We start from the raw sequence: 26,280 nt of genomic DNA, 5'->3' as shown, positions 1-26,280 counted from the left end.
GCAAGGATCTCATTCAAATTTGATGGAGAAATCAAAAGCTTTACAGACAAGCAAAAGCTAAGAGAATTCAGCACCACCAAACCAGCTCTACAACAAATGCTAAAGGAACTTCTCTAAGTGGGAAACATAAGAGAAGAAAAGGACCTACAAAAACAAACACAAAACAATTAAGAAAATGGCCATAGGAACATACATATCAATAATTACCTTAAATGTGAATGGATTAAATGCTCCAACCAACAGTCCAGGACCAGATGGCTTCACAGGTGAATTCTATCAAACATTTAGAGAAGAGCTAACACCCCTCCTTCTCAAACTCTTTCAAAAAATTGCAAAGGAAGGAACACTCCCAAACACATTCTATGAGGCCACCATCACCCTGATAGCCACACCAAAGATACTACAAAAAAAGAAAATTACAGACCAATATCACCAATGAATATACATGCAAAAATCCTCAACAAAATACTAACAAACAGAATCCAACAACACATTAAAAGGATCATACACCACGACCAAGTGGGATTTGTCCCAGGGATGTGAGGATTCTTTAATATACACAAATCAATCAATGTGATACACCATAGTAACAAATTGAAGGATAAAAGCCATATGAACATGTCAATAGATGCAGAAAAAGCTTTCAACAAAATTCAATACCATTTATGATAAAAACACTCCAGAAAGTAGGCATAGAGGGACCTTACCTCAACATAATAAAGGCCATATATGAAAAACCCACAGACAACATAGTTCTCAATGGTGAAAAACTGAAACCATTTCCTATAAGATCAGGAACAAGAAAATGTTGTCCATTCTCACCACTATTATTGAACATGGTTTTGGAAGTTTTAGCCACAGCAATCAGAGAAGAAAAAGAAATAAAAGGAATCCAAATCGGATATGAAGAATTAAAGTTGTCACTGTTTGCAGATGACATGATACTACACATAGAAAATCCTAAATATGGTACCAGAAAACTGCTAGTGTTAATCAATGAATTTGGCAAAGTAGCAGGATTAATGCACAGAAGTCTCTTGCATTCCTGTACACTAATGATGAAACATCTGAAAGAGAAATTAAGGAAACACTCCCATTTACCATTGCAACAAAAAGGATAAAATACCTAGGAATAAACCTACCTAAGGAGACAAAAGACTTGTATGCAGAAAACTATGACACTGATGAAAGAAATGAAAGATGATACAAAGAGATGGAGAGATATTCCACGTTCTTGGATTAGAAGAATCAACATTGTGAAAATTACTATACTCCCCAAAGCAAACTACAGATTCAATGCAATCCTTATCAAACTACCAATGGCATTTTTCACAGAGCTAGAACAAAAAATTTCACAATTTGTATGGAAACACAAAAGACCTCGAATAGCCAAAGCAATCTTGAGAAAGAAAAATGGAGCTGGAGGAATCAGGCTCCTGGAATTCAGAGTACACTACAAAGCTACAATAATCAAGATAGTATGGTACTGGCACAAAAACAGAAATATAGATGAATGAAACAGGATAGGAATCCCAGAGATAAACCCATGTATATATGGTCTCCTTATTTTCGATAAAGGAGGCAAGGATATGTAATGGAGAAAAGTCAGTCTCTTCATTAAGGAGTGCTGGGAAAACTGGACAGCTACATGTAAAAGGATGAAATTAGAACACTCCCTAACACCTTACACAAAAATAAACTCAAAATGGATTAAAGACCTAAATGTAAGGCCAGGCACTATAATACTTTTAGAGGAAAATGTAGGCAGAACACTCTATGACATAAATCACAGCAAGATCCTTTTTGACCTACCTCCTTGAGAAATGGAAATAAAAACAAAAATAAACAAATGGGACCTAATGAAACTTCAAAGTTTTTGCACAACAAAGGAAAACATAAACAAGATGAAAAGACAACCCTCAGAATAGGAGAAAATATTTGCAAATGAAGGAACTGGCAAAGGATTAATCTCCAAAATTTACAAGCAGCTCATGCAGCTCTATATCAAAAAAAAATCCAATCTAAAAATGGGCTGAAGACCTAAATCAACTCTTTTCCAAAGAAGATATACAGATTACCAACAAACACATGAAAGGATGCTCAACATCACTAATCATTAGAGAAATGAAAATCAAAACTACAATGAGGTATCCCCTCACACCAGTCAGAATTGCCATCATCAAAAAATCTACAAACAATAAATTCTGGAGAGGGTGTGGAGAAAAGGGAACCCTCTTGCACTGTTGGTGGGAATGTAAATTCATACAGTCACTATGGAGAATAGTATGGAGGTTCCTTAAAAAACTAAAAATAGACCTACCATACAACCCAGCAATCCCACTACTGGACATATACCCTGAGAAAACCATAATTCAAAAAGAATCATGTACCAAAATGTTCATTGCAGCTCTATTTACAATAGCCAGGACATGGAAGCAACCTAAGTGTCCATCATCAGATGAATGGATAAAGAAGATGTGGCACATATATACAATGGAATATTACTCAGCCATAAAAAGAAACGAAATTGAGTTTTTTCTGGTGAGGTGGATGGACCTAGAGTCTGTCATACAGAATGAAGTAAGTCAGAAAGAGAAAAACAAATACCATATGCTAACACATATATATGGAAACTTAAAAAAAAAAAAAGGTTATGAAGTACCTAGGGGCAGCACAGAAATAAAGACACAGACGTAGAGAGTGGACTTGAGGACACAGGGAGGGGAAGGGGTAAGTTGGGACGAAGTGAGAGAGTGGCATGGACTTATATATATTACCAAATGTAAAGTAGATAGCTAGTGAGAAGCAGCCAGATAGCACAGGGAGATCAGCTCAGTGCTTTGTGACCACCTGGAGGGGTGGGAAAGGGAGGTTCCAGGGAGATACAAGTGGGAGTAGTAATGGGGATATATGCATATGTATAGCTGATTCACTGAGTTATAAAGCAGAAACTAACACACCATTGTAAAGCAATTATACTCAATAAAGATGTTAAAAATAATAATAAAAGGGGTTCTATTGAAAAGACTTTTTAAAAAGTTTAAAAAAAGTAAGTAAAGAAAAAGATATTCATTATTTTACTTTATGTTTTAGATTCCACATATAAGTGATGACATACAGTATTTGTCTCTGTCTGACTTATCGTACTTACCATAATAACTCCCAGCTCCATCCATGTTGTTGCAAATAACAATAATAATAACAATAGCAGTTGTTGCTTCTCATGGTTGAATAGTATTCCATTGTGTGTATGTGTGTGTATCTATCTATCTATCTATCTATCTATCTATCTATCTATATCTCACATCTTCTTTATCCATTCTTCTGTTGATGGACACTTAGGTTGCTTCCATACCTTGGCTATTTTAAATAATTCTGCTATGAACATTGGGGTGCATGTATCTCTTAAAATTAGTGTTTTTGTTTTCTTTGGATATATATGCAGAAGTGGAATTACTGGATCATATGGTAGTCCTATTTTTAGCTTTTAAAGGAACTTCCATACTGTTTTCCATAGTGGCTGCACCAATTACACTCTCACCAACAGTGTACAAGTGTTCCCTTTTCTTCATATCCTCACCAATATTTGTTATTTGTGGTCTTTTTGATGACAGTCCTTCTGACAGATGTGAGGTGGTCTCTCATTGTGGTTTTCCTTTGCAGTTCTCTGATGATTAGCAACATTGAGCATCTCTTCATGTGCCTGTTGGCCATCTACATGTCTTCTTTGGAATAATATCTCTTCAGCTCTTCTCCCCTTTTTCTAATAGGGCTGTTGTTTTTGATGTTGAGCTGTTTATATATGATGGATATTAACCCCTTACTAGTCATATTATTTGGAATATTTTCTCCCATTCAGTATGTTGTCTTTTCATTTTGTTGATGATATCCTTTGCTGTGCAAAAGTTTTTAGATTTCATAAGGTCCCATTTGTTTATTTTTTCTTTTGTTTACTTCACCTTAGGAGACAGAGCCAAAGAAAATTACTACTATTTATGCCAAAGTGTGTTCCGCCTTTGCTTTCTTCTAGGAGATTCATGATTTCAGGCCTTACATTTAGGTCTTTAATCCCTTTTAAGTTTATTTTTGTACATGGTGTGAAAAATGTTCTAATTTCATTCTTTTACATGTAGCTGTCCAGTTTTCTCAGCATCACTTATTGAAGAGACTGTCTTTTCTCCATTGTATATTCTTGGGTCCTTTTTCATAGATTAATTGGCCATACATGTGTGGGTTTCTTTCTGAGTACTCTATTCTGTTCCATTGGGCATGTGTCTGTTTTTGTGCCTGACCATACTGTTTTGATCACTGTAGCTTTGTAGTATAGTCTGAAGCCAGGGAGCATGATACCTCCAGCTCTGTTCTTTCCCAAGATTGTTTGGACTATTCAGGGTCTTTTGTGTTTCCATACAAATTTTTTTTTTTTTTTTTTTTTGTGGTACACGGCACTCTCACTGTTGTGGCCTCTCCCATTGTGGAACACAGGCTCTGGATGCGCAGGCTCAGCAGTCATGGATCACGGGCCTAGCCACTCCGCAGCATGTGGGATCTTCCTGAACTGGGACACGAACCCATGTCCCCTGCATCGGCAGGCAGACTCTCAACCACTGCACCACCAGGGAAGCCCCTCCATACAAATTTTAAAGTTATTTGTTCTAGTTTTGTGAAAATTGCCCTTGGTATTTTGATAGGGATTGCATTGAATCTCTAGATTGCCTTGGGTAGTATGGACATTTTAACAATAATCATTCCAATCCATGAACATGGTGTATCTTTCCATCTGTCTGTTTCATCTTCAATTTCTTTCATCAGTGTCTTATAGTTTTCCAAGTACAGGTCCTTTATGTCCTTTAGTAGGTTTATTCCTAGGTATTTTATTCTTTTTGATATAATTGTTAATGGAATTTTTTCCTTAATTTCTCTTTTTGATAGTTTGCTGTTTGTGTATAGAAATGCAATAGATTTCTGTATAATAATTTTGTATCCTGAAACTTTACCAAATCATTGATGAGCTCTAGTTTTCTGGTGGCATCTTTAGGATTTTCTATGTATAGTATCATGTCATCTGCAAACAGTGAGAGTTTTACTTCTTTTCCAATTTGGATTCCTTTTATTTCATTTTCTTCTTTGATTGCTGTGGCTAGAACATCCAATATGATGTTGAATAATAGTGGTGAGAGTGGACATCCTTGTCTTGTTCCTGATCTTAGAGGAAATGCTTTCAGCTTTTCACCATTGAGTATGATATTAGCTGTGGGTTTGTCATATATGGCCTTTATTACACTAAGGTATGTTCTCTCTATGCCCACTTTCTGGAGAGTTTTTATCATAAATGGATGTTGAATTGTGTCAAAAGATTTTTCTGCACCTATTGAGAAGATCATATGTTTTTTATTCTTCAGTTTGTTCATGTGGTGTATCACATTGATTGATTCGTGGATACTGAAAAATCCTTGCATCCCTGGGATAAAACCCACTTGATCACAGTGTATGATCCTTTTAATGTATTGTCAGATTCAGTTTGCTAATATTTTGCTGAGGATTTTTGCATCTATGTTCATTGGTGATATTGGCCTGTAATTTTCTTTTTTTGTGATATGTTTGTCTGGTCTTGGTATCAGAGTGATGCTGGACTCATAGAATGAGTTTAGCAGCATTCCTTCCTCTGTAATAATTTTGGAATAGTTTGAGAAAGATAATTATTAACCCATCCCCAAATATTTGGTAAAATTCACCCGTGAAGCCATTTGATCTTGGACTTTTGTTTTTTGGGAGTTTTTACATTACTGGTTCAATTTTGTTAATGGTAATTGGTTTGTTCATACTTTCTATTTTTTCCTGGTTCAGGCTTCAGAGATTGGGAGATTGTACATTTCTAGGAATTTGTCCATTTCTTCTAGGCTGTCCATTGTATTGGCATATAGTTGCTTGTAGTAGTCTCTTATGCTCCTTTGTATGTCTGTGGTGTCAGTTGTCATTTCTTTTTCCCATCTAATTTTATTGATTTGGGCCCTCTCTTTTTCTCTTGATGAGTCTGGCTATCAATTTTGTTTATCTTTTCAAAGTACCAGCTCTTAGCTTCATCGATCTTTCCTATTTTTAAGTCTCTGTTTCATTTATTTCTTCTCTGATCTTTATGACCTCTATCCTCCTGCTATCTTTGGGGTTTTCTTGCTCTTCTTTTCTAGTTCCTTTAGGTGTAAGCTTAGGTTGTTCATTTGAGATTTTTTGTTTCCTGAGGTTAGCTTGTATCACTATAAACTTCCCTCTTGGAATTGCTTTTGCTGTGTCCCATAGATTTTGAGTTGTTTTCATGTTCATTTGTCTCTGGGTATTTTTTAAATTTCCTCTTTGATTTCTTCAGTGATTCTTTGGTTGTTTAATAGCATATCGTATAGCCTCCACATGTTTATGTTTTCGTCCAGTTTTTTCTTGTTGATTTTTAGTTTCATTGCACTGTGTTTGGAAAAGATGATTGATATGATTTTAATTTTCTTAAATTTATCAAGGTTTGTTTTGTAGCCTAGCATATGATCTGTCCTGGAGAATATTCCATTTGCACTTGAAAAACATGTGTTTTCTGCTGCTTTTAGAGGAGATATTCTTTATACATCCATTAAGTTCATCTGGTCTAATGTGTTAATTAGGTCCCATGTTTCCTTATTGATTTTCTGTCTGAATTACCTGTCCATTGATGTAAATGGGGTGTTACAAGTCCCTATTATTATCGTTTTACTGTCAATTTCTCCCTTTATGTCTGTTAATATTTGCTTTATGTATTTAAGGGATCCTATGCTGGGTGCATATATATTTACAATTCTTATGTCTTCTTCTTGGAAGAAGACACTGTTGTGTGGGACCTGGTCTTGGGCCCTCTGATGGGCAGAGCCATGTCCAGGGGTGGCTATAGGCTCAGGGGATCTTAAGGCAGTCTTTCTACTGGTGGATGGGGTTGTGTCCCCACTTAGTTGCTTGGCCCGAGTCAACCCAGTATTGGTGCCTACAAGCCGGTGAGTGTGGGCGGGCTGGATCCTGAGGCTAATTAGCTAAGAGGAGAATTTCAAAATGGTGCTTGCCAGCACCAGTGTCCACGTGGTAGAATGAGCACCCCAAAATGCTGCTGCCAATGTCTAGGTTCCCAGGGTGAGCTCCAGTTGTCTCCTGTGTCTCCCAGAGGCTCTCCAAGATCAGTAGGTAGGTCTCACCCAGGGTCCTTTCAAATTACTGCTTCTCCCTTGGTCCTGAAGCATGTGAGATTTATGTGAGCCCTTTAAGAATGGAGCTTCTATTTCCCACAATGTTCTGAGTCTCTTGAAAGTAAGCCCTGTTGGCATTCAAAGCCAAATGTTCTATGGGCTCGCCTTCTTGGTGCAGGACTCTCAGGCTGTGGAACCTGTTGTGGGTCTCAGACCCCTCTCTCCTTGGGAAGAAACTCTGCAATTGTAATTATTCTCCTGTTTGTAGGTCACTCACCCAGGGGTATCAGTCTTGACTATACTGCAACTCCACCCCTCCTACCCATCTCATTGTAGTTCTTCCTTTATATCTTTAGTTGTAGAAGATCTTTTCTGGTAGGCCCTTTTCTTTTTCATTGATAGCTGTTCTGTAAATTGTTATAATTTTCATGTGCTCATAAAAGAAGGTGAGCTCAGGGTATTTCTACTCCTCCACCTTGGCTAACTCTCCCTATTTCTTGAACTGGATACTGCTTAAACTGATGAGCTCACCTTGAATATTTCATTAATCTGTTCAGTTATGATTTGGACCTTTTTTGGTATGTAAGATAGACCAATAAAATAGCTTATTTTTTAAAATCTGGCACATTAACATTATTTACTCACTTCTTTTCAAGAATAACATAGTCACACCCACTTCACTTTTTATTTTTACTTCAATGATTTGTAATTTGTTGAATATTATCCTTCTTTTAACTAAAGCTATTTACCTTCTTCTGTTACCAGAAACTAGTAAGTCTAAAGTGTTATTAATTCTCCTAACTTTAGTTTTTGTTCTGATGTCCACTTATAACACTGCTCTTTTACTTTCCTAAACTACTTGTATGAAACGACATTTAACCTTCTCTCTTAATTCTAGACTTACTCATTATTCATTATATGGTGCAAGAGCCTGACTACTTTATTCTTCTAAAGTAGTTGTATCTGAGCATTTATATATTGCAATACTATTATTTTATTAGGAATTATTTTTCCTTCTTTACAATTATAGCATTATATTGTTTCCTCCTTTACAGTTATAGCTTTATATTAGTAGGTTATGCTATCCATGAAGTTAATCTTAGGATAATAAAGGGAGAATTACAAAATAATTTGTTACTCAAAGCAGGACTTGAGTCTAAACAGAATTGAGAACCTCTGATCAAAATAATAGGGATTCTGCTGGAGGATGGATGTGTCTTGAGAAGGGAAACAAAGGAGAGGATAATAGACTTTCTAAATCCCACTTTCCTGACTTCCTTAAACACCACTCTCTTTCATTTGTTGGTAGAAGAAAAAACACAGGCTTTGAAGCCCCTCAGAACTGGTTTCTAATAGGTACAGGTCTGTTATTTACTAGCTACATGACCTTGTGGAAGTTACTTAAACCACCTAAGCCTTGGTTCATCTATAAAATAGCACTAATCATTTCTTTCTTCTTAGGGTTGCCATGAGAATTTAGGAGATAACACAGACAAACCTTGCACAGCAAGTGACTAACCTATAATTGACATTGAACAAATATTAATGCACTTCCAATCTACCAACTCCATGCCCAGGACTATAGCTAACTCCAAGGGTACCTTTGTGCAAATTTTAAAATGATATCCTTTCATCTGGATGGGTGTCACTCCCAGTCAAGGCTCATGACTTGGTGAGTGGAGCACTGCCCCTATCCCCACGAGGATCAAGGTCCTTCCCCTATCTCTCTCCAATTAGACTCCAATACTGAAGGAATGAGTTTTCATACATGTGCTAGAGTCCAAGAATACGATTACCATGATCAAAGTCCCAAAGGAATGGCTGGGTGATCTGTAGCATAATTTTGTTTCCCTTCATGTTCCTGGATAGACCAGATGGCATGAACTTTGAAGATCTCTGAGAAGCTCTGAACCAGAACTCTCTATCAAGAGACTTTTAAAAACCCTGACTCTCTTGTATACCATCTCCATGAGTGACCACTCTTACAAGTGGACTTTAACCAAGAATTTGATGGGTGTAACTCAGACTGGCTGCCAAGCAACAGCCCCTCCCCCCTTGAAGTCATTGTGACATTGCTTTCTACAAGGCAACATTATGATGTAGAAGGAGCCAGAAAAGCCCAACGTTGAAAATAAGCTCTGCTAACTATTAACTTCATAATCTTGGGCAAATTTTCCTCACAATATCTCAATTTCTTCACCTGTAACACAAGGACAATATTCACCATGTAGGAGATAACTTATATAAAGTCCAATGCTTCGCTTATTCAACTTGTTCATCATTTCCCTTCCTGCCCTCATTGATTTATTCATTCAACAGGTACTTATTAAACTCTTATAATATGTCAGATACTGCTCTAGGCTTTGGGAATATAGCAGTGAACAGAAATCCTTGTTCTCCTAGAGGTTAATTCTAGCAGGGGAGGCAATAAAAATGGTAAATACATAAAATGTATGGGATGTCAGGTATTGATTTTGCCAAGGAAAAACAAAGGAATCACAGACAGGGAAGAAGGGAAAAGGGAGTTTCATGGCCAGGAAGGGGCCCACTGTGAAGGTGGCTTCAAGGAAAGGCCTACAGGAAGTGAGGCAGAAAGTCAAATGGAAATCTTGGGAAAGAGTATTCTAGCTTGTGCAAAAGCCCTGAAGCAGTAACATGACTGGACTATTGGAGAAACAGCAAAGACACCAACGTAGTTGAAGTAGAGGTAGTGAGAAGTGTTTTCAACATTTCTTTTAAGGCAGGTTTAGTGGTGATGAACTCCCTCAGGTTTTGTTTGTCTAGGAAAGCCTTTATTTCTTTATTATAATTAAGTATAAATTTGCTGGGTAGAGTATTCTCAGCTGACAGTTTTTAATTTTTCAATATTATGAGTATGTCATCCCACTTTCTCCTGGGCTGTAGAGTTTCTGCTAAGGAATCTACTGATAGCCTAATGGGGGTTCCTTGTAGGTTACTGTCTTTTTTTTCCCCCTGGCTGCCTTTAAAATTCTTTGTCACTGACATTTTTTTTTTTTTTTTTTTTTTTTGCGGTACGCGGACCTCTCACTGTTGTGACTCTCAACCACTGTGCCACCAGGGAAGCCCTTCCCCACCAGGGAAGACCTCTTGGAAAAGGTCTTCTTGCACTGAGATAATTATGTGTTCTCTTATCTTTGTGAACTTGTATACCCAGTTCCTTCCCAGGCTTGGGAGTTCTAGCCTATTATTTCTTTAAATAAACTCTCTGTTCCTTTCTCCCTTTCTTCTCCTTCTGGGATACCCATTAGCCTTATGTTGCCTTTCCTAATGGAATTGGGTAGTTCTCATAGAATTTATTCGTTTAAAAAAATCGTAGTTCTCTTTTCTCTTCTACCTGAATCATTCGTAGATTTTGAACCTACTAGCTCTCTTTTCCTTATGGTCTGCTCTATTTCCAATGCTTTTAATGCTTTCTTCATCTAATTTATTGAGTTCTTCAGCTCCAGAATTTCTGTTTTGTTCTTCTTTAGAGTTTCAGTCTCTTCAGTAAAGCATTCCTTCTGTTCATTAATTTTATTCCTGAGCTCATTGAACTGTCTTTCTGAGTTTTCTTGTAGCTCATTGAGTTCTTTCATGACAGATATTTTCAATTCTCTATCAGTTAGTTCACACTCTTTCATGACTTTAAGTTTGGTTTCCTGAGAATTGCCGTTTTCTTTTTGTGATACCATATTACCATGGTTTTTCATGGTGCTTAATGAGTTGTTCCTCTGCTGGAACTTTTGAAGTAGCAAACACCTTTTTTAATTAGGTAAAACTCTTTTCACTTTGATTTTAACAATTCAACATGTTGGTTATTAGAGGCCTTTTTTTTTTTTCCAGTAGGTAGTGCTATAGCACACGTTTTTGTTTCTCTTACCTGAAATGTCTCTGGCTATATTTGAAAATTAACTTTCCACCCTCCACCGCCTCTGCCAGAGGTGTCACTTATGCCCTTGCTGCTTTGCCTCCAGAATCTCTGGTGCCTTGCTGCTTCCAATGTTGCCATTGTTGCTAGGGTCACTGCCAAGGGCATCAGGATGGTGGGCACCTCCACTGGGTCCAGGGATGCTTGGGTGGTGGGCAACACTGCCACAACAAGGGCAGAGGGAGAGTAGGGTGGGAAGGGGGTCATGGGTGCCTTTGATGCATCTGGGATTGTCAGATGCAAGAGTGCCAGAGTCCAGGCACCACCAGAACTGGAGGGACTGAGGTCATGGGCCTTGCCACTGCTGATGCCTGGTTCCCTGTGTCTGGGGTATTGCTGCAGTCTGGAGGCCTAATCTGTGTGTGCTGCCTCCCCTATTACTACGGGGTCCTCTGGAACTGTTGGCTCAGTACTGTCGTGGCCACGGAGTCCAGATTGCAAGTACCACCTCTGCTGTTCTCCCAATTCCACCTCCTCTATTTGTTCCAGTCTACTTATGTTCAGATGTACAGATGTGTAGATCTCTCCAGAATCCTAGTGTGTTGGACCAGAGGAATCTTTGTTGAGTTATGAATGTTTTACTCATTGTAGATTGAAGAGGAGAGACCAACAGACTGTCTCATACTACCATGATATTGACGTCACCGCTGATCTTTTTCCCAACACGCCATGTTCATTCCACCTCAAGGACTTTGTACTTGCTGCACCTCTGCACTTTTCCCAGATCTCAGAATGACTGGTTCATCTCTAATATCAAGGCTCATCTCATATGGGATCTCTCCAGAGATGCCTTCCTGGACTGCTCAAACTAAAATAGGCTCCTCCCTTTGTCACTTTCTATCACTGATTCACTTTCCTCGTTTCTTTTTTTTTTGCTAATTTATTGCTTAAACTCCCATCAGCAAAATATAATCCCCATAAGGGTGAACTCTTTATGTTATTCACCACTATGTCTTTAGTACCTAGAACATTATCTGGCACATAATAAATAATCAAGAAATGTTGTGGGCTCATGAATGAATAGTCATTACCCAGAAAGCTGCATGTGCCTCATCATTACCACCAGTGCTGCCATCTACCATGAGAACACTGAGATCTGTGTCAAAGGAGGCAGTAAAGCATAGTAGTTAGGACTGTGACCTCTTTTGGATCTGGCTCTGCAACTTATTAGCTGTGAGATGTCGGGCAGGTTATTCAGTTTCTTGGGTTAATGTTATCTTCCTCACAAAGTTGCTGAGAGAATTAAATAACAAAACACATGTAAAACACTTAAAATGGAGTTTGACATACAGTAAGCATGCCAGAAAATAGGAGCCATTATATTCTTATTACTTAGGATTCTTTCAGTTGAAAATAAAAGAAACAAACTTAAGCCAGCTTATGTAGCAAAGAGGAGTTTATTACATAGTTATAGGGGTGTTTCACAGAACCCAAAGGCAGAAATGCATCTGGGCCTCAGGAAGGAGCTAGAATGAAGAGTTGGAAAGCTACTGATAAATGTTCTCTCTGCATCTTTCATCGTGGCTTTTCTCCATTTCTCCCCTTTAGTCTTCTTGCTCTGCATCCAAGGCAACTTTCCCTTCTCCTCAGTTTCTCACTACAGATCCTAAGCTTACATATTATAGGCAAAGCCAGTCTCAGGGACTGTGCACCATTCCTTGTTCTCTGATGCAGATTCCAAGGGGTTATAATCTGATAAGCCCTCTTGAATCTGACGTCTACGCCAGTCAATCAGCCAAGCCAGGGGAGGAGATAATGCAGTAAAACCACAGCTGCTAGTGACCACAGCTATGGTTTCAAGGAAAGGACCTCTGCTTTCACTCCTGAGAAAGGCAGACATCCCCAAAGGAGCCCACTGCAAAGACCTTCCCGATGGTGCCAATTCAGGGGAGGTGGACCAGTTCTGGGACCTCAGCAGACACAGAAACAATGTCCTGGCCTTCTGTTTCTTGAGCAAGCCAAACAGGCCTGTGCCCCCGAGTCTCCTAGAATCACTTTGGTACACTACTGAGAACAGTCACCAAGATGCAGACCTATCTTCTTCACGTCCTCATCCCATGCCAACACCAAACATTCAGATGTTTCCTCCTGACAGCATCCAACCTTTATGCAAATTAACCTAAGCCAGTAGAAGGCTTGTGGGTTTGTTGGTGTCATCACTTCCTCACACACTCTCTTCTGCCGCTCCACCCCCATGCACAGCCTGTATTTTCAAATCTAGAAGGGTCTCCACCCAAATCACTTAAAACCAAGGACACTCATGTTTTGACTGATGGATTTTATTGCAGAACTCTAGGTAGGAGCAAGGTGTGCTAAACAAAGGAGACTGTTCAGCACATTAGGGAATGGAGACACAGGTCAGATTTATGCCAGCTTGCAGCACTGACAGCTGGTGTCAAAGACAAGCCCAGCCGGGCAATACTGCTCGTATGTGATTCCATTTGCGCAGTTCACGAAGGCATTTCTGTTATTTGCCACAGGGTAGAGGCCATTGGCTTTGCCGGCACAGTATCCACTACCCACAGAGCTGCTACTCCCACTTCCACTTCCACTCCCACTTCCGGTACGACTGTTGGGCTCACTGGACTGAGTGGAGGTGGTGCAACCTGAAACAGCATGAAGAGCAGACTAGTGGACCTGGCAGAAGCTCTCAGATTCACCTAGAGGTGGAGAACTAGCAGACCGGGGGTGAGGTCTGGAGGTGGAGTGCAGTTCGCTCTGGGTCCCTGTAACTGAGGAGCTCACAAGATAACTCCATCTTAGGAATTAGGAACAGCTATAATTTCAAGCCAGCCCAGTTTTAAATTTTAAAAGTTCTCTCTTATGATGTTAAAATCATTTAAAAATTTTTTTACTGAGCACCCAGTATATGCGAAATGCTTTTCTAGGATCTGGTTATAAGCGGTAAGCAAATAAGCTGTAAGAGAAAATCTGGACGAATTTTAGGGAATTGGTACTTCCTCTGAATTATAGATTAGAAATATTTCAGTACTGCTTAGGGTTTTTTGTTCAATCTCCCCAAGCAGGCTGAAGGAGACTTTTAATAAGGGGTTCATAGAAAAATAAATGCTTATATTGAAGGTCAGCCTAATTTCTTGAGGCTTTTCCACACCTTTAAGAATTAGTAGACCTGGAAAACCCACCCAGTAAGCCTGGTTTCTCATAAGAACATAAAATTCCTGATGTGGACATTCAAGGGTAAGGAAAGAATATAGCACTTCTCTCTCAGGCAGGAAAGAACAGTGAGGTAAAATGGGAAGAGACTCCTGGGGCAAAGGGGGAAGATGTTAGGCTGTCTTTTGAGTTGGAAAAGGATCATTTATACACCATGGGCATCCCCCTGCTGTCACTTACTTGCACTCTTCAGGCCAAGAACATCCTTCAAGGTGTTGATCAGGGGGAACTTGCCCTGGTTACAGAATGTGCCTGTGAAGTCATCCATGTCAATGGCCCAGACCATGGCACCTCCAAAGTTGTTCTGTTTAAGCCACTCAGCCTGTTTAAGGATAGAGGACACCAGCAGTCATTTTATTTCGGCGGACTCAGGGCTGAACTCACAGCACATTGGAGGGGCTGACCTTACCTTGATATTAAAGCTCTTGACATTGTCATAGCCAACCCACTCATTGCCCTTATAGGTGTAGGGCACGTACTGAGAGGCATCCCATGCCTGAGTGGCTCCATCTTTCAGGAACGTGCAGATCTTTAAAAAGTCAAGAGATTCAAACCCTTTAAGTATGACTCCCCAAAAAGAGAAAACATACAATTTCCTCTTTGATTTTTTTTTTTCTGTCATGCCTGCAATAGGGGCTTTCCTCAGATTTCTAATTATGGGTTTTTATTTGCAGTAAATAAGATCAAGTTGTTTATGAAATACTCAGATGTTATCCCTATTTTTAGTGCTTGATTTTGAGAACCCATGTTAGTATGGGAGATACAGTTATTTAATTCCCTTAAGTGCTAATATAAATGACCTTAAGTATGTAGTCTGTTGTTTGAAGGGATATTGCACACTACACATGTTCTTCATACTGGACTAGGTAAATGAATAGGTTACTTAAACACCTGAAGCATTTGGAGTAATATCTGTGTTACAGTAGGTAAGTAGTGGACAAAATGAACATTCAAGCTTTACACAGATTCTAGTCCTAAGGCTACTGTGCAGCACTGGGCATGAAATTCACAGAATTTCAACTGTAAAGCCCAGGCTACCTACCTCATAGTAGGCCAGGAACCCAGCCTGCTTGGTGTAGGGCCCGGCAGGACCAGCACCAGAAGTGGGGGCACCAATGCCATTGTTGGAAGGGTTGCTTAGGATGTAGTTGTGTCCATAGGCAGGGAATCCAACGATGAGCTTCTCAGCTGGAGCCCCATTGTTCTTCCAGTAGTTCATGGCATAATCCTGAAAATGTAGCAGGTAAGTTAGAGGCCCACCCAGCTGATGACCCATTGCTTAGTTATGCTAGTCCACTGTCCTAAAAGGTAAAATTGAATGATGCTAATAACAGATAGATTAGTTGGTATTTTTGGAAATATTTTGGTGAGGTTATAGTTAATGAAATATGATCAGCCACTTAAGAAGAGAGTTGTCCAAATGAGACTTTTGCAGAATTTATATTTCTTTTGTCTCTGAATCTCCATGTGATTTACAACATCTTTGGTCTGAACCTGCATCTGTGTGGGTACTCACCACATTGAGGTAAGCATTGTTGCCAGTGTCAGTTGGGTATTTGTAGAGGGGGCTGTTCTCTCCAGTGTAGCCCTCCCAGGGGCCATAGAAGTCATAAGTCATGACATGGATGTAGTCTAGGTACCTGAGGTGGGATAAAGCGTTTAAAAGCATTTCCAATTGTTATTTCTCATACCTGTGCAGACAAAAGATACCACTTCCAATGCCTCTTAAACAAAGTCCCTGAGTGGCATGACAGACTAAGTCAAGTCTGCTTTGCAAAACTGATACCTATAGGAGTTTGAGGATAAGGTGAGTCACTCACTGGGACAGCTGAGGAACCTCATAGGCAGACTGGATGTTGGAGATGCCAGCAGCTACTGCAGCAGTGACCAGCAGCCTGGGCTTATTGGTTTGGATGGCCTCCTGCTCAAAAGCTTCACGCATTTCCTATAGAATAATCAAGTATAGTAGGACATCTATGAAACTGATTTCACCTCCTTAAAAATTAATAAATATATGTTTGTATAATGCTTTTCTTTTTCAAAGTGCTTTCACATATTTTATCTTTAGTTTCTGCATATCCCTATAAAGTAGACAGAATTGATGGTATTCATTTTACAGCTAATATACATAGAAGTTAGACAATTTCACCAAAGTCTCACAGCAAGTTAGTATCCAGATCATGACGAGAACCCAGGTCCCAGATGACCAGTCAGAGCTCTACTTATATAACTACACTTTGAAGTTATACTTGCTACAGTAACCTATATCCAGCTTTTAGCAATATAGAGATTTGCTTCCCTTTGTCCAGTAAATGAGCTACTTTATAGGACTGACATCCCATCAAATGAAATGCTGAATTGGCCAGTGAGGAAGGTGGTAACAGCCAGGTGATAGGTTCCCGTTCAATGCTAGAGGTTAATCCACTGTTATTTTGTGACTCTAATCTTACCTGGAGCACTGGATTCAGTTTTGTTTTTTGTTGTTTTTTTGTGTGTGTGTGGTACGCAGGCCTCTCACTGTTGTGGCCTCTCCCGTTGCAGAGCACAGGCTCCAGACGCACAGGCTCAGCGGCCATGGCTCATGGGCTCAGCCGCTCCGCGGCATGTGGGATCTTCCCGGACCAGGGCACGAACCAGGGCCCCCTGCATCGGCAGGCGGACTCTCAACCACTGCGTCACCAGGGAATCCATGGATTCAGTTTTTATAACTGCATTATTAGGGTGTACCAGAGTGTGTTCCAGTGAAGAGTGGGTCTGAAAATTGTTGTATGGGTACTTGTTAAAGGAACTAGGTTATTTAACTGGAAGGAGAAAAATTATAGGCAAGATATAGCTGTCTTCAAATATCCAACTAATATATTGCAAAAGGTGCAGCTTCATTCTATGTTACTTCAATGGGCAGCGCTAGAACCACTAATTGGAAGTTATTAATTATGACTGGACGCATGTATTGACTAAGAATACAGATGTTCTTTTTGATCTCTAGAGCTGTTCAACAAGTAAGTAGGTTTATTTTTCAACCAGTGAATTACTTAATATTGAAACTATTGGAGGCTGCCTGACAATCTGGTATACCAGATGGTATAGGAAAAAACCCTGTCTTGGGGGAGAGTAAATCTAAAAGCCATCCTTGGCTTTTCTCACTCCATTCATTTTTCCTTGGTGATCTCTTAATTATTTACCTTTGCTGATGACATCAATACAGTATATCAAATCAAGTCTTTTGTTCTGAACTCCAGCTTGGCATTCACCCAATACCTATTCATCCAGTGTCTATTAGGCAAAACTATAGGATGCCCTACAGATTCCTCTCACTCAGCATGTTCAAAGACAAATTAATGAGCCCTTTTTCTTGCTCCAAATCTACCTTTTTCCCTGTATTTACCATCTTAGTTAACAGGACCATAGTCAAACTAGTTCTCAAGGTCAGAAAACTGGAAGTTCTCTTTTTCCACTTCCAATTGGTCTCCAAATCCTATTGATTCTACCCTCCTAATATCTCTTATATACTTCCTTTTTCTGTTCTCACTGTTAGGGTATTTGTTCAGACCCTCAGCATCTCTTGCTTGATTTATTGCAATAGCCTCCTAACTCTATCCCTGACTCCTTACCTTCTAATTCATCCACCGTGGTTAAAGCCAGAGTGATCCTTCTAAAACATGAGCTTTGTCATATCTTTCCATTACTTAAAAATCCTTCAAAGTTGTCTTGAACATAACGTCCAAATTACTTACCATAATATACAAATCCTACATGATCTGATTCTTGTCTCTGGTGCAGCCTCATAATCCATTACTCACATACCTGCTCACACATATCTACATGTCTTCATTTGTGCAATCCCATCGTCACTTAATTGGTTAACACCACTTTCAAGACTAAGCTCTTCTTGATCCTGCCCCAGAGCAGAATTAGGTACCTTCTCTCTGTGCTGCTTTTGCACTCTGAATACCTCTATCATGACATTTACCTAAGTGTACTGTAATTGTTGGTTATTTTTCAGGCTTCCACCTAAGATGGTGTATTTTTTAAAGCCAAGGATTGTGTCTTATTCTTATCTTTAGCCTGACACTTAATGCAGTGTCTGGGATGGTGTAAGTGCTCAGTGATAATAGGCAGCTAGTATAAAGGTTAGAAGCAATGGGCTCTGTAGTCAGACTACTTGGGTAGTTATGACACCTATTAGTTGTGTGATATTAGGCAAGTTCCTTAAACCCGCTATATATTAGCTTCCTCGTCTGTAAAATAAAGATTATGGTACTTACAGTACCTATACCATAGAGTACATACGAAGATGAGATGAGTTATGATTCTAAAAACAGCTTGTAGAGTGGGAGGGAGGGGGACGCAAGAGGGAAGACACATGGGAGCATATGTATATGTATAGCTGATTCACTTTGTTATAAAGCAGAAACTAACACACCATTGTAAAGCAATTATACCCCAATAAAGATGTTAAAAAAAAAATAAAAAAAATAAAAACAGCTTGTAGAATTGTGCCTGACACATAGCACACATAATAATATTATTATTATTAAATGCTGTTGAATGTAGGCATGATATCTAAGAATCTTTGCAATGTAAAGTTTCCAAAATTCTAAATTCCAGTTTAGTTTCACTCTGGAACCACCAGGTTCTCCTTGAAAAGAACAGGCTTTGAATTTTCTTGGGCTAAACACTGCCACCTCCCTCCTCACCTGCACCAGGACAGTGAAGAGATGCTTGTCCTGAGAAGGGCTTCCACGAGAGCCAGGGTACTCCCAATCGAAGTCCAGCCCATCAAATCCATACTGACGCAGGAATTTGATGACTGAAGAAATGAAAGTATTGCGATTCTCTGGAGTGGAAACCATGGTAGCGAAACTGAAGGAGATCCAAAGAAGGCAGGGTGAGGCCTTGGTAGTCCCAACACCATGTAGCGAAGTCAAACTCCTATATTTCTGCCTCAGAGCTTTACACCAAGACCCACATCCCAGATAAAACTATGTTCCTGGCTTTCTCCTGTGCTTGCTTTGTAATCACTGCTCTGTCAGCCATGGTACCTCAGTGTTCTCTTTGTTTTGTTATCCACCCAACTCTGATCTTTCTCCCAAATTGTACCTGTTGCTTTGAACACCTGGCTACCTTGGCCCACTGTGTTGTCTCTCCAAATAGTCCCTGATGTTCGTATACCCTCAAAAAATTCTTCTTGTTTATTTGCATGACTTTCTCTTCCTTCTCCCAGAAGGTAAATAGACAGAAGTGCTATAACACTCTCCTTAGGGGTTGTACTTCTGAAACATTTTGAGAAGAGGTTGTTTTGAAATCTCAGTAACTAAGCTTCTGTGAATGTAGTCCCAGAATATCCAATTAAATGTAAATGTACAAAATAAATGGTGTTCTAATCAATACTGAGATTCTGGTGTAGTAATTTATTTAAGTAACATATTTGTTTAATGTATATCCTTAATATCCTGTCTTAAGATGTGAAATCTGAAGGGACATAGATCACATTGGGCTAACTTGTTTTCTGTAACAAATGAACACCAGGCTCTCTCGTAGAGGACTTACGGGGCAGTTCCAAACTTCCAGCCTCCAATGGCCAGGAGAGTTTTCAGCTGGCTGTTCCTTTAAAGCAAAGGATAGAAAAGAAGAACTTCAAAATCCATGAGTCCCTCAATTTAAAATAACATTGCTTAGGTATTGGGCCTGGTCAGAAACTTTGATGTTGCCTTGATAAGATATTCTGTATAATAATTTTCCTTCACTACTGAACACTTTATAAAAATTATTTGTGTTATCATTATGAATGCACTCAGAGTTCTTTAGAAAAATCTAAATTAAACAACCGGGTTTTTTAAAAAATTGGAATGTATTGGCAATTCTTACATTCTACTCTATCAGATGAAACGGTAAATATTGCTTGAACATAATTACTTTCTCAGACTTTATGATAATTAATATAAATCAGTTGGCTTAAAATCATGCACATTTTCTGGAATAGTGGTTCTCAAACATCAGTTTGTATAAGAATGAAGTACAAGGACCAGAGTTGGAGGACAACATTAAAATTCCAGGTTTTTAACCCCTTTCTCAGAGATTGTGATTCAGTTGGATTAGGGAATTGAGATTTTTATCAAGTGACTCATGTGGTTTTGTTGCATGGTCAATGGATCACACTTTGAGAAATACCACTCTGAAGGGGTTTATTTCTTCTTAGGCATCATAACTCAAATTCTAGTGGCTGCATTCAAGATACTGCCACTACTGAAGGTAGCAATGGCCTGTAGCCTGACTTCTCCTGGATTTAACTAACTGAACAAATTAGAAATTAAAAGATACCAGGGTTTTTGTTTGTTTTGTTTCATTTTTACACAGAACAGAACTCTATTAAAATACAGCAAACTCTTCTGATTTCTTGGGCTCTTTTATGTCTAAACTTCGGTATCCTCTGCCTCCTGTTCTCTGATGCAAGTAGCTAAGATGGTTTGTAGTTTCCTGAGTCATAAAAAAGATAATTACAGTGAAAGGAAGATACAGAACTATTTTTTAATACTAGCTAGAGCAGGCAACGTGCTACATTATCTATATCCTCGATACTTAAAGTGTAGCTCCTGGACCAGAAGCATCAGCATCATAGGGAAGCTTCTTAGAAATACAGAGTCTTGGTTCCCACCTCAGACTCACTGAACCTGAACTGCAGAGATACCAACTTAGAAATCTTCCTGTTCTCTTACTTGTTTTTCAGGCTATTGAAAGATTGGTAGAGAGTCACATCATTCCATTCAATGGTGGTGATCTCGTTGTTTCTCATCCCAGCAAAGGCATAAATCAGGTGAGTACAGAGGCAGGGGTCAATGTTGTCAGGCTTGAAACTTCCCAGGCCTGGTCGGTACTGGGACCAGTTGGTGAAGTAGCACATCAGCTGGTAGGCAGAACCTGAGAGTAGTAAGAAGTAAGAAAAATGGCCTGACTTAGGTGCCACTGAAATATGCTGTAAGTTTTAGCCCTGCTTCTGTTTCCCTCCCTTTGCCTCAGATACCTGATCTCTGTGTAAGGGTGGTTAATAGGAACAATCTTGCAAATGATTTCAAAGCTTCTAACTTGGGAACTAGTCACTGACTTTCAAGTTGGTTTTTTTTTTTTTTTTTTTTTTTGCGGTACGCAGGCCTCTCACTGTTGTGGCCTCTCCCGTTGCGGAGCACAGGCTCTGGACCTGCAGGCTCAGTGGCCATGGCTCCCGGGCCCAGCCACTCCGCGGCATGTGGGATCCTCCCGGACCGGGGCACGAACCCGTTTCCCCTGCATCGGCAGGCGGACTCTCAACCACTGCGCCACCGGGGAAGCCCCAAGTTGGTTATTTTTAACTTTGACAGATTCACTTTGGGATCTTGGTGAAGCCTAGGAACCACTGAAGAAAAAATGCCTAGTAGTCCTATGAAGCCCAGTGAATACCAACTTACAACTCTCAGGTGGTCATGCTGAAGAGAATAACAGTGGCAGCCAATACAAAATAACAGGTTCTCCCAACATCAAATCCATCTGTCTGTAAAGAAGACAGTAGCTTTCTTTCCTAGCATAGCTTATCTATCTCTTGATATGTTTTTATTTTTAGTTATTTATTTTTTGGGTGGTACGCGGACCTCTCACTGTTGTGGCCTCTTCCGTTGTGGAGCACAGGCTCCGGACACGCAGGCTCAGTGGCCATGGCTCACGGGCCTAACCGCTCCACAGCATGTGGGATCTTCCCGGACCGGGGCACGAACCCATGTCCCCTGCATCGGCAGGCGGACTCTCAACCACTGCACCACCAGGGAAGCCCTTGATATGCTTTTTAAAAAGTAATATTAGAATATGAAAAAATCACATTTAATACATTAAGCAGACAATTGCATTATGTGTAATTTATAAAGATTTTAGGTTTATTGTAGGAAAAAATTATGTCAAGGATATAATACAGAGTCCATGACTTACCTAGCTGAGCATTCAGCAGAAGGGCCAGACCTAGAGAGAAAGAAAACACATGTATTCTGAACCAATTGTCTATATCTTGTAGAATACAATTCTGAGGCCTTCGGTACCATCCTATGGGTCATAGGTTTTTATAGCCCAAGTGGCACTTAGGGGTTATGCCAAAGAGCAGGCTTTTCAGTGAAGGTACCAATAAATCTGTACTTCCCTTCTCTTAGTCAAAAATGAGCATGGCTCTCTCTTCTTCCTTCTTCCATGTCAGTAACAAATGTTACGGAAGACAGAGTTGGAAGTCTACTACCTATGGGAGATCTACGTACTGAAACTATCCAAAATTTACTCTACTCAATGACTACACACCCATCCATGCTTCACCACCCTTAACTGGGATGAATACAGCTTCACACACAAAGCATCTACTAAATCAGTGAATTCAGTATCTCTTGGGGCCTTCGAGTTTTTTTATACCAACTTTAAGGGCCCTTACAGTAGAAGAGAACTAGAAACTGTTAGACAAGGCTCCAGATGCTGTTCCCTGGCTTCTACCAGGACACTTTTGACCTGATTGCTTTATAAATTGAGCTAGAGGTTTCATTTGGAAAAGGTTCTGAAGCTATAAAAACTTTGTAAATCTCAGCTCTAGAGCAACTAATAAGCTATGGATATAAATTGGCTCTAAACAATGTACTGAATCAACCCCTTTAAATGATTGAATTATAACTGATATTTTTATAATACATCAGCAACTCAGTAAGACAGTAAGGGATTAAAGAGAAATAATTCTGAAAACAGTAGAACAAAGATAACTTGCATAATTCTGTCTCAGTTCCCACTGATTTTCATCTCTGAAAAAAGATAGACCAAAAACACAAACATGTAAATTAAAATAAGATCAATTAAAATGAGGTGGTGCAGGAAGATGAATAGAGAAATGGGAACAACCCAACAAGGAATGGGAGTGTAAGACAAGCATTGGAAGAAAACTAGCCTTTCTTTTAGGACCATGCTTGTGGCATCAACAAAGGTAAAATTGCTGCCAGAGTCAATTGAGATTAAAAGAATCAGAAGTAGACTCATTTGTGTATGTCTAGATTCTCTTGGAAATTTGAAATAATGAAAGAACAATAGAAAAGCATAGAGGTGTGTGTGAAGACTATTTCATGCCTGTCAGATGCAGAGAGAAAAAGAAATCAGGTAAGAACAAGGCTTTATCTCCAATTACAGACTCACCTGTGAGAATAAGCTTTGCCATGGTTGCCATTGGCTCTGGTCTAGCAGAGCCTGGATTTTCTTTTTATACCATCTGAGTACCAGGTTATCACAAAGGATATCTTCCAAGTGGAGAGCATTTAACCCAAACGTGTATATAGCTAATCAGTAAGTCAACAGATCTCCTCCCCTACAAACACCAGTTTGTGTACCTCCAACCCGCACTCCCCTCACCACCACCTTCTCTGCTCAATAAGGACAAAATGTCATGGCTCCTAACAGGGTGGTAGAGACCATCACCATGAAAAGCACCGGCTTATTAGCTTTTTTGGCAGTTCTCAGGGCTGATAAGCATCTGTTTAAACATTGTGGTTTTCATGAGGTGGACATTTTGTTCCTGGCATCAAAGCATGTTTTTATTGGAAAATAAACAATAAAAACCCTTGGAAGGTATTAGCTGTTCTTAAAACTTTTCTTAACCCTCAGAATGGGAGAAAATATTTGCAAATGAAGCAACTGACAAAGGATTAATCTCCAAAATCTACAAGCAGATCATGCAGCTCAATAACAAAAAAACAAACAACCCAATCCAAAAATGGGCAGAAGACTTAAATAGACATTTCTCCTAAGAAGATATACAGATAGCCAACAAACACATGAAACAATGCTCAACATCATTAATCATTAGAGAAATGCAAATCAAAACTACAATGAGATATCATCTTATACCGGTCAGAATGGCCATCATCAAAAAATCTAGAAACAATAAATGCTGGAAAGGGTGTGGAGAAAAGGGAACACTCTTGCACTGCTGGTGGGAATGTAAATTGATACAGCCACTATGGAGAACAGTATGGAGGTTCCTTTAAAAACTACAAATAGGGCTTCCCTGGTGGCGCAGTGGTTGAGAGTCCGCCTGCCGATGCAGGGGACGCGGGTTCGTGCCCCGGTCCGGGAAGATCCCACATGGCACGGAGCAGCTGGGCTCGTGAGCCGTGGCCGCTGCGCCTGCGCGTCCGGAACCTGTGCTCCGCGGCGGGAGAGGCTGCGGCAGTGAGAGGCCCGCATACCGCAAAAAAAAAAAAACAAAAAAAAAAACTACAAATAGAACTACCATACGACCCAGCAATCCCACTACTGGGCATATACCCTGAGAAAACCATAATTCAAAAAGAGTCATGTACCAAAATGTTCACTGCAGCTGTATTTACAATAGTCAGGACATGGAAGCAACCTAAGTGTCCATCATCAGATGAATGGATAAAGAAGATGTGGCACATATATACAATGGAATATTACTCAGTCATAAAAAGAAACGAAATTGAGTTATTTGTGGTGAGGTGGATGGACCTAGAGTCTGTCATACAGAGTGAAGTAAGTCAGAAAGAGAAAGACAAATATCATATGCTAACACATATATATGGAATATAAGAAAAAGAAATGCCATGAAGAACCTAGGGGTAAGACAGGAATAAAGACACAGATCTACTAGAGAATGGACTTGAGGATATGGGGAGGGGGAAAGGGTAAGCTGTGACAAAGTGAGAGAGTGGCATGGTCATATGTACACTACCAAACGTAAAATAGATAGCTAGTAGGAAGCAGCCGCATAGCACAGGGAGATCAGCTCGGTGGTTTGTGACCACCTAGAGGTGTGAGATAGGGAGGGTGGGAGGGAGGGAGATGCAAGAGGGAAGAGATATGGGAACAAAAGTATATGTATAACTGATTCATTTTGTTATAAAGGAGAAACTAGCACACCATTGTAAAGCAATTTTACTCCAATAAAGATGTTAACAAAACAAAACAAAACAAAAATTTTCTTTCATGGAATTATTCATATATGATTTGTATAATCAGTGCCTAGGGGCTTTCATCTTCAGGTGCTGTTTTATGAACATTCTATCCATACCTGTTCTTTGGAATGACCTTAGTCATGATTATATGATAATTTTATCTAGGAACGTATGGTTCCCAAAATGTACCCTCTGAAGGTCAATGAGAACTCTGTAATCCATAGTTCCAAATTACATCCAGAAGATGTTTAAAAATATTTTGTGCTGCTGATGGATAAAGATGATGCAGATGATATTGAAGAGTTTCTTTTAATAGAGATATTTGCAACTTGACCATTTATAGAATTTTTGTTTAAAGTAAATTCCAACCCACCTTTCCAAACACTATCCACTACTATTGTCCTATAAAAAAATTCTGCTTCAGCCAAAATGGTCTATTCATTGTCCCGAAACATGTCTTTCATGCCTTTGCTCACACTGTCTCTCCACCCTTTGCCTGTAATATCTTCTATCCCAGTATTACAGTTCTTCAAAGTCCAGCTCAGATCCTCTCCTTGAAGCTCAATGATCTCTCCTTCCTCTGAAATACTTTATGACCTTTAGTACATATTGTCTATTCTTGCTTATATGGTATTGTCTTGTGACAGTAACTGGAAAGCAGTTGGTAGACATATGGGTGCACACCATGGGATGCTGACACCTTAGCAGACTTATTGTAAATATAGACTAATTTTTTATTTTATCTCATTTAGAAGCTAAATTGTGTCCATTTACTCAATGATAATTAGATTCTGGGTGTTTGGTTCTCACTCATAGGACCAGAGAGAAAGTCTGGTAGAAGTGCTGCCAGGAAGATTTTCAGTTATAAAAATAATAATATCAACAAACACTACAAGCACCTACTATATGCCAGAGATTGTTCTTGGTTTTTATATTACGAAAGATTACTTTTTTCTAAGTGATTAAAACCAACTCTAACAAGCACAAATCAGTATATTGGGAGAATATGAGGAAGCTCACAGAATCA

The 26,280-nt window shown here is 39.5% G+C and overlaps 1 protein-coding gene across 1 annotated transcript; it reads right to left on the bottom strand.

Moving 5' to 3' along the window:
- Positions 1–13,387: 13,387 nt before the first annotated feature.
- Positions 13,388–23,602, bottom strand: CHIA (chitinase acidic). The gene is made up of 11 exons (XM_065891724.1): positions 23,479–23,602; positions 22,252–22,281; positions 21,015–21,216; positions 19,849–19,905; positions 18,996–19,161; positions 16,119–16,243; positions 15,815–15,938; positions 15,341–15,526; positions 14,708–14,827; positions 14,479–14,620; positions 13,388–13,730 (listed from the first exon to the last, which is right to left on the bottom strand). The coding sequence occupies exons 1-11, from the start codon at positions 23,507–23,509 to the stop codon at positions 13,489–13,491; spliced, it is 1,425 nt and encodes a 474-aa protein (XP_065747796.1). The 5' UTR covers positions 23,510–23,602; the 3' UTR covers positions 13,388–13,488.
- Positions 23,603–26,280: the final 2,678 nt, after the last annotated feature.

The sequence above is a fragment of the Phocoena phocoena genome, chromosome 1, assembly GCF_963924675.1.
Source record: "Phocoena phocoena chromosome 1, mPhoPho1.1, whole genome shotgun sequence".
NCBI lineage: Eukaryota > Metazoa > Chordata > Mammalia > Artiodactyla > Phocoenidae > Phocoena > Phocoena phocoena.
The sequence above is the reverse complement of the archived record's forward strand: the minus strand, read 5'-3'. Positions and strand labels throughout refer to the sequence as shown.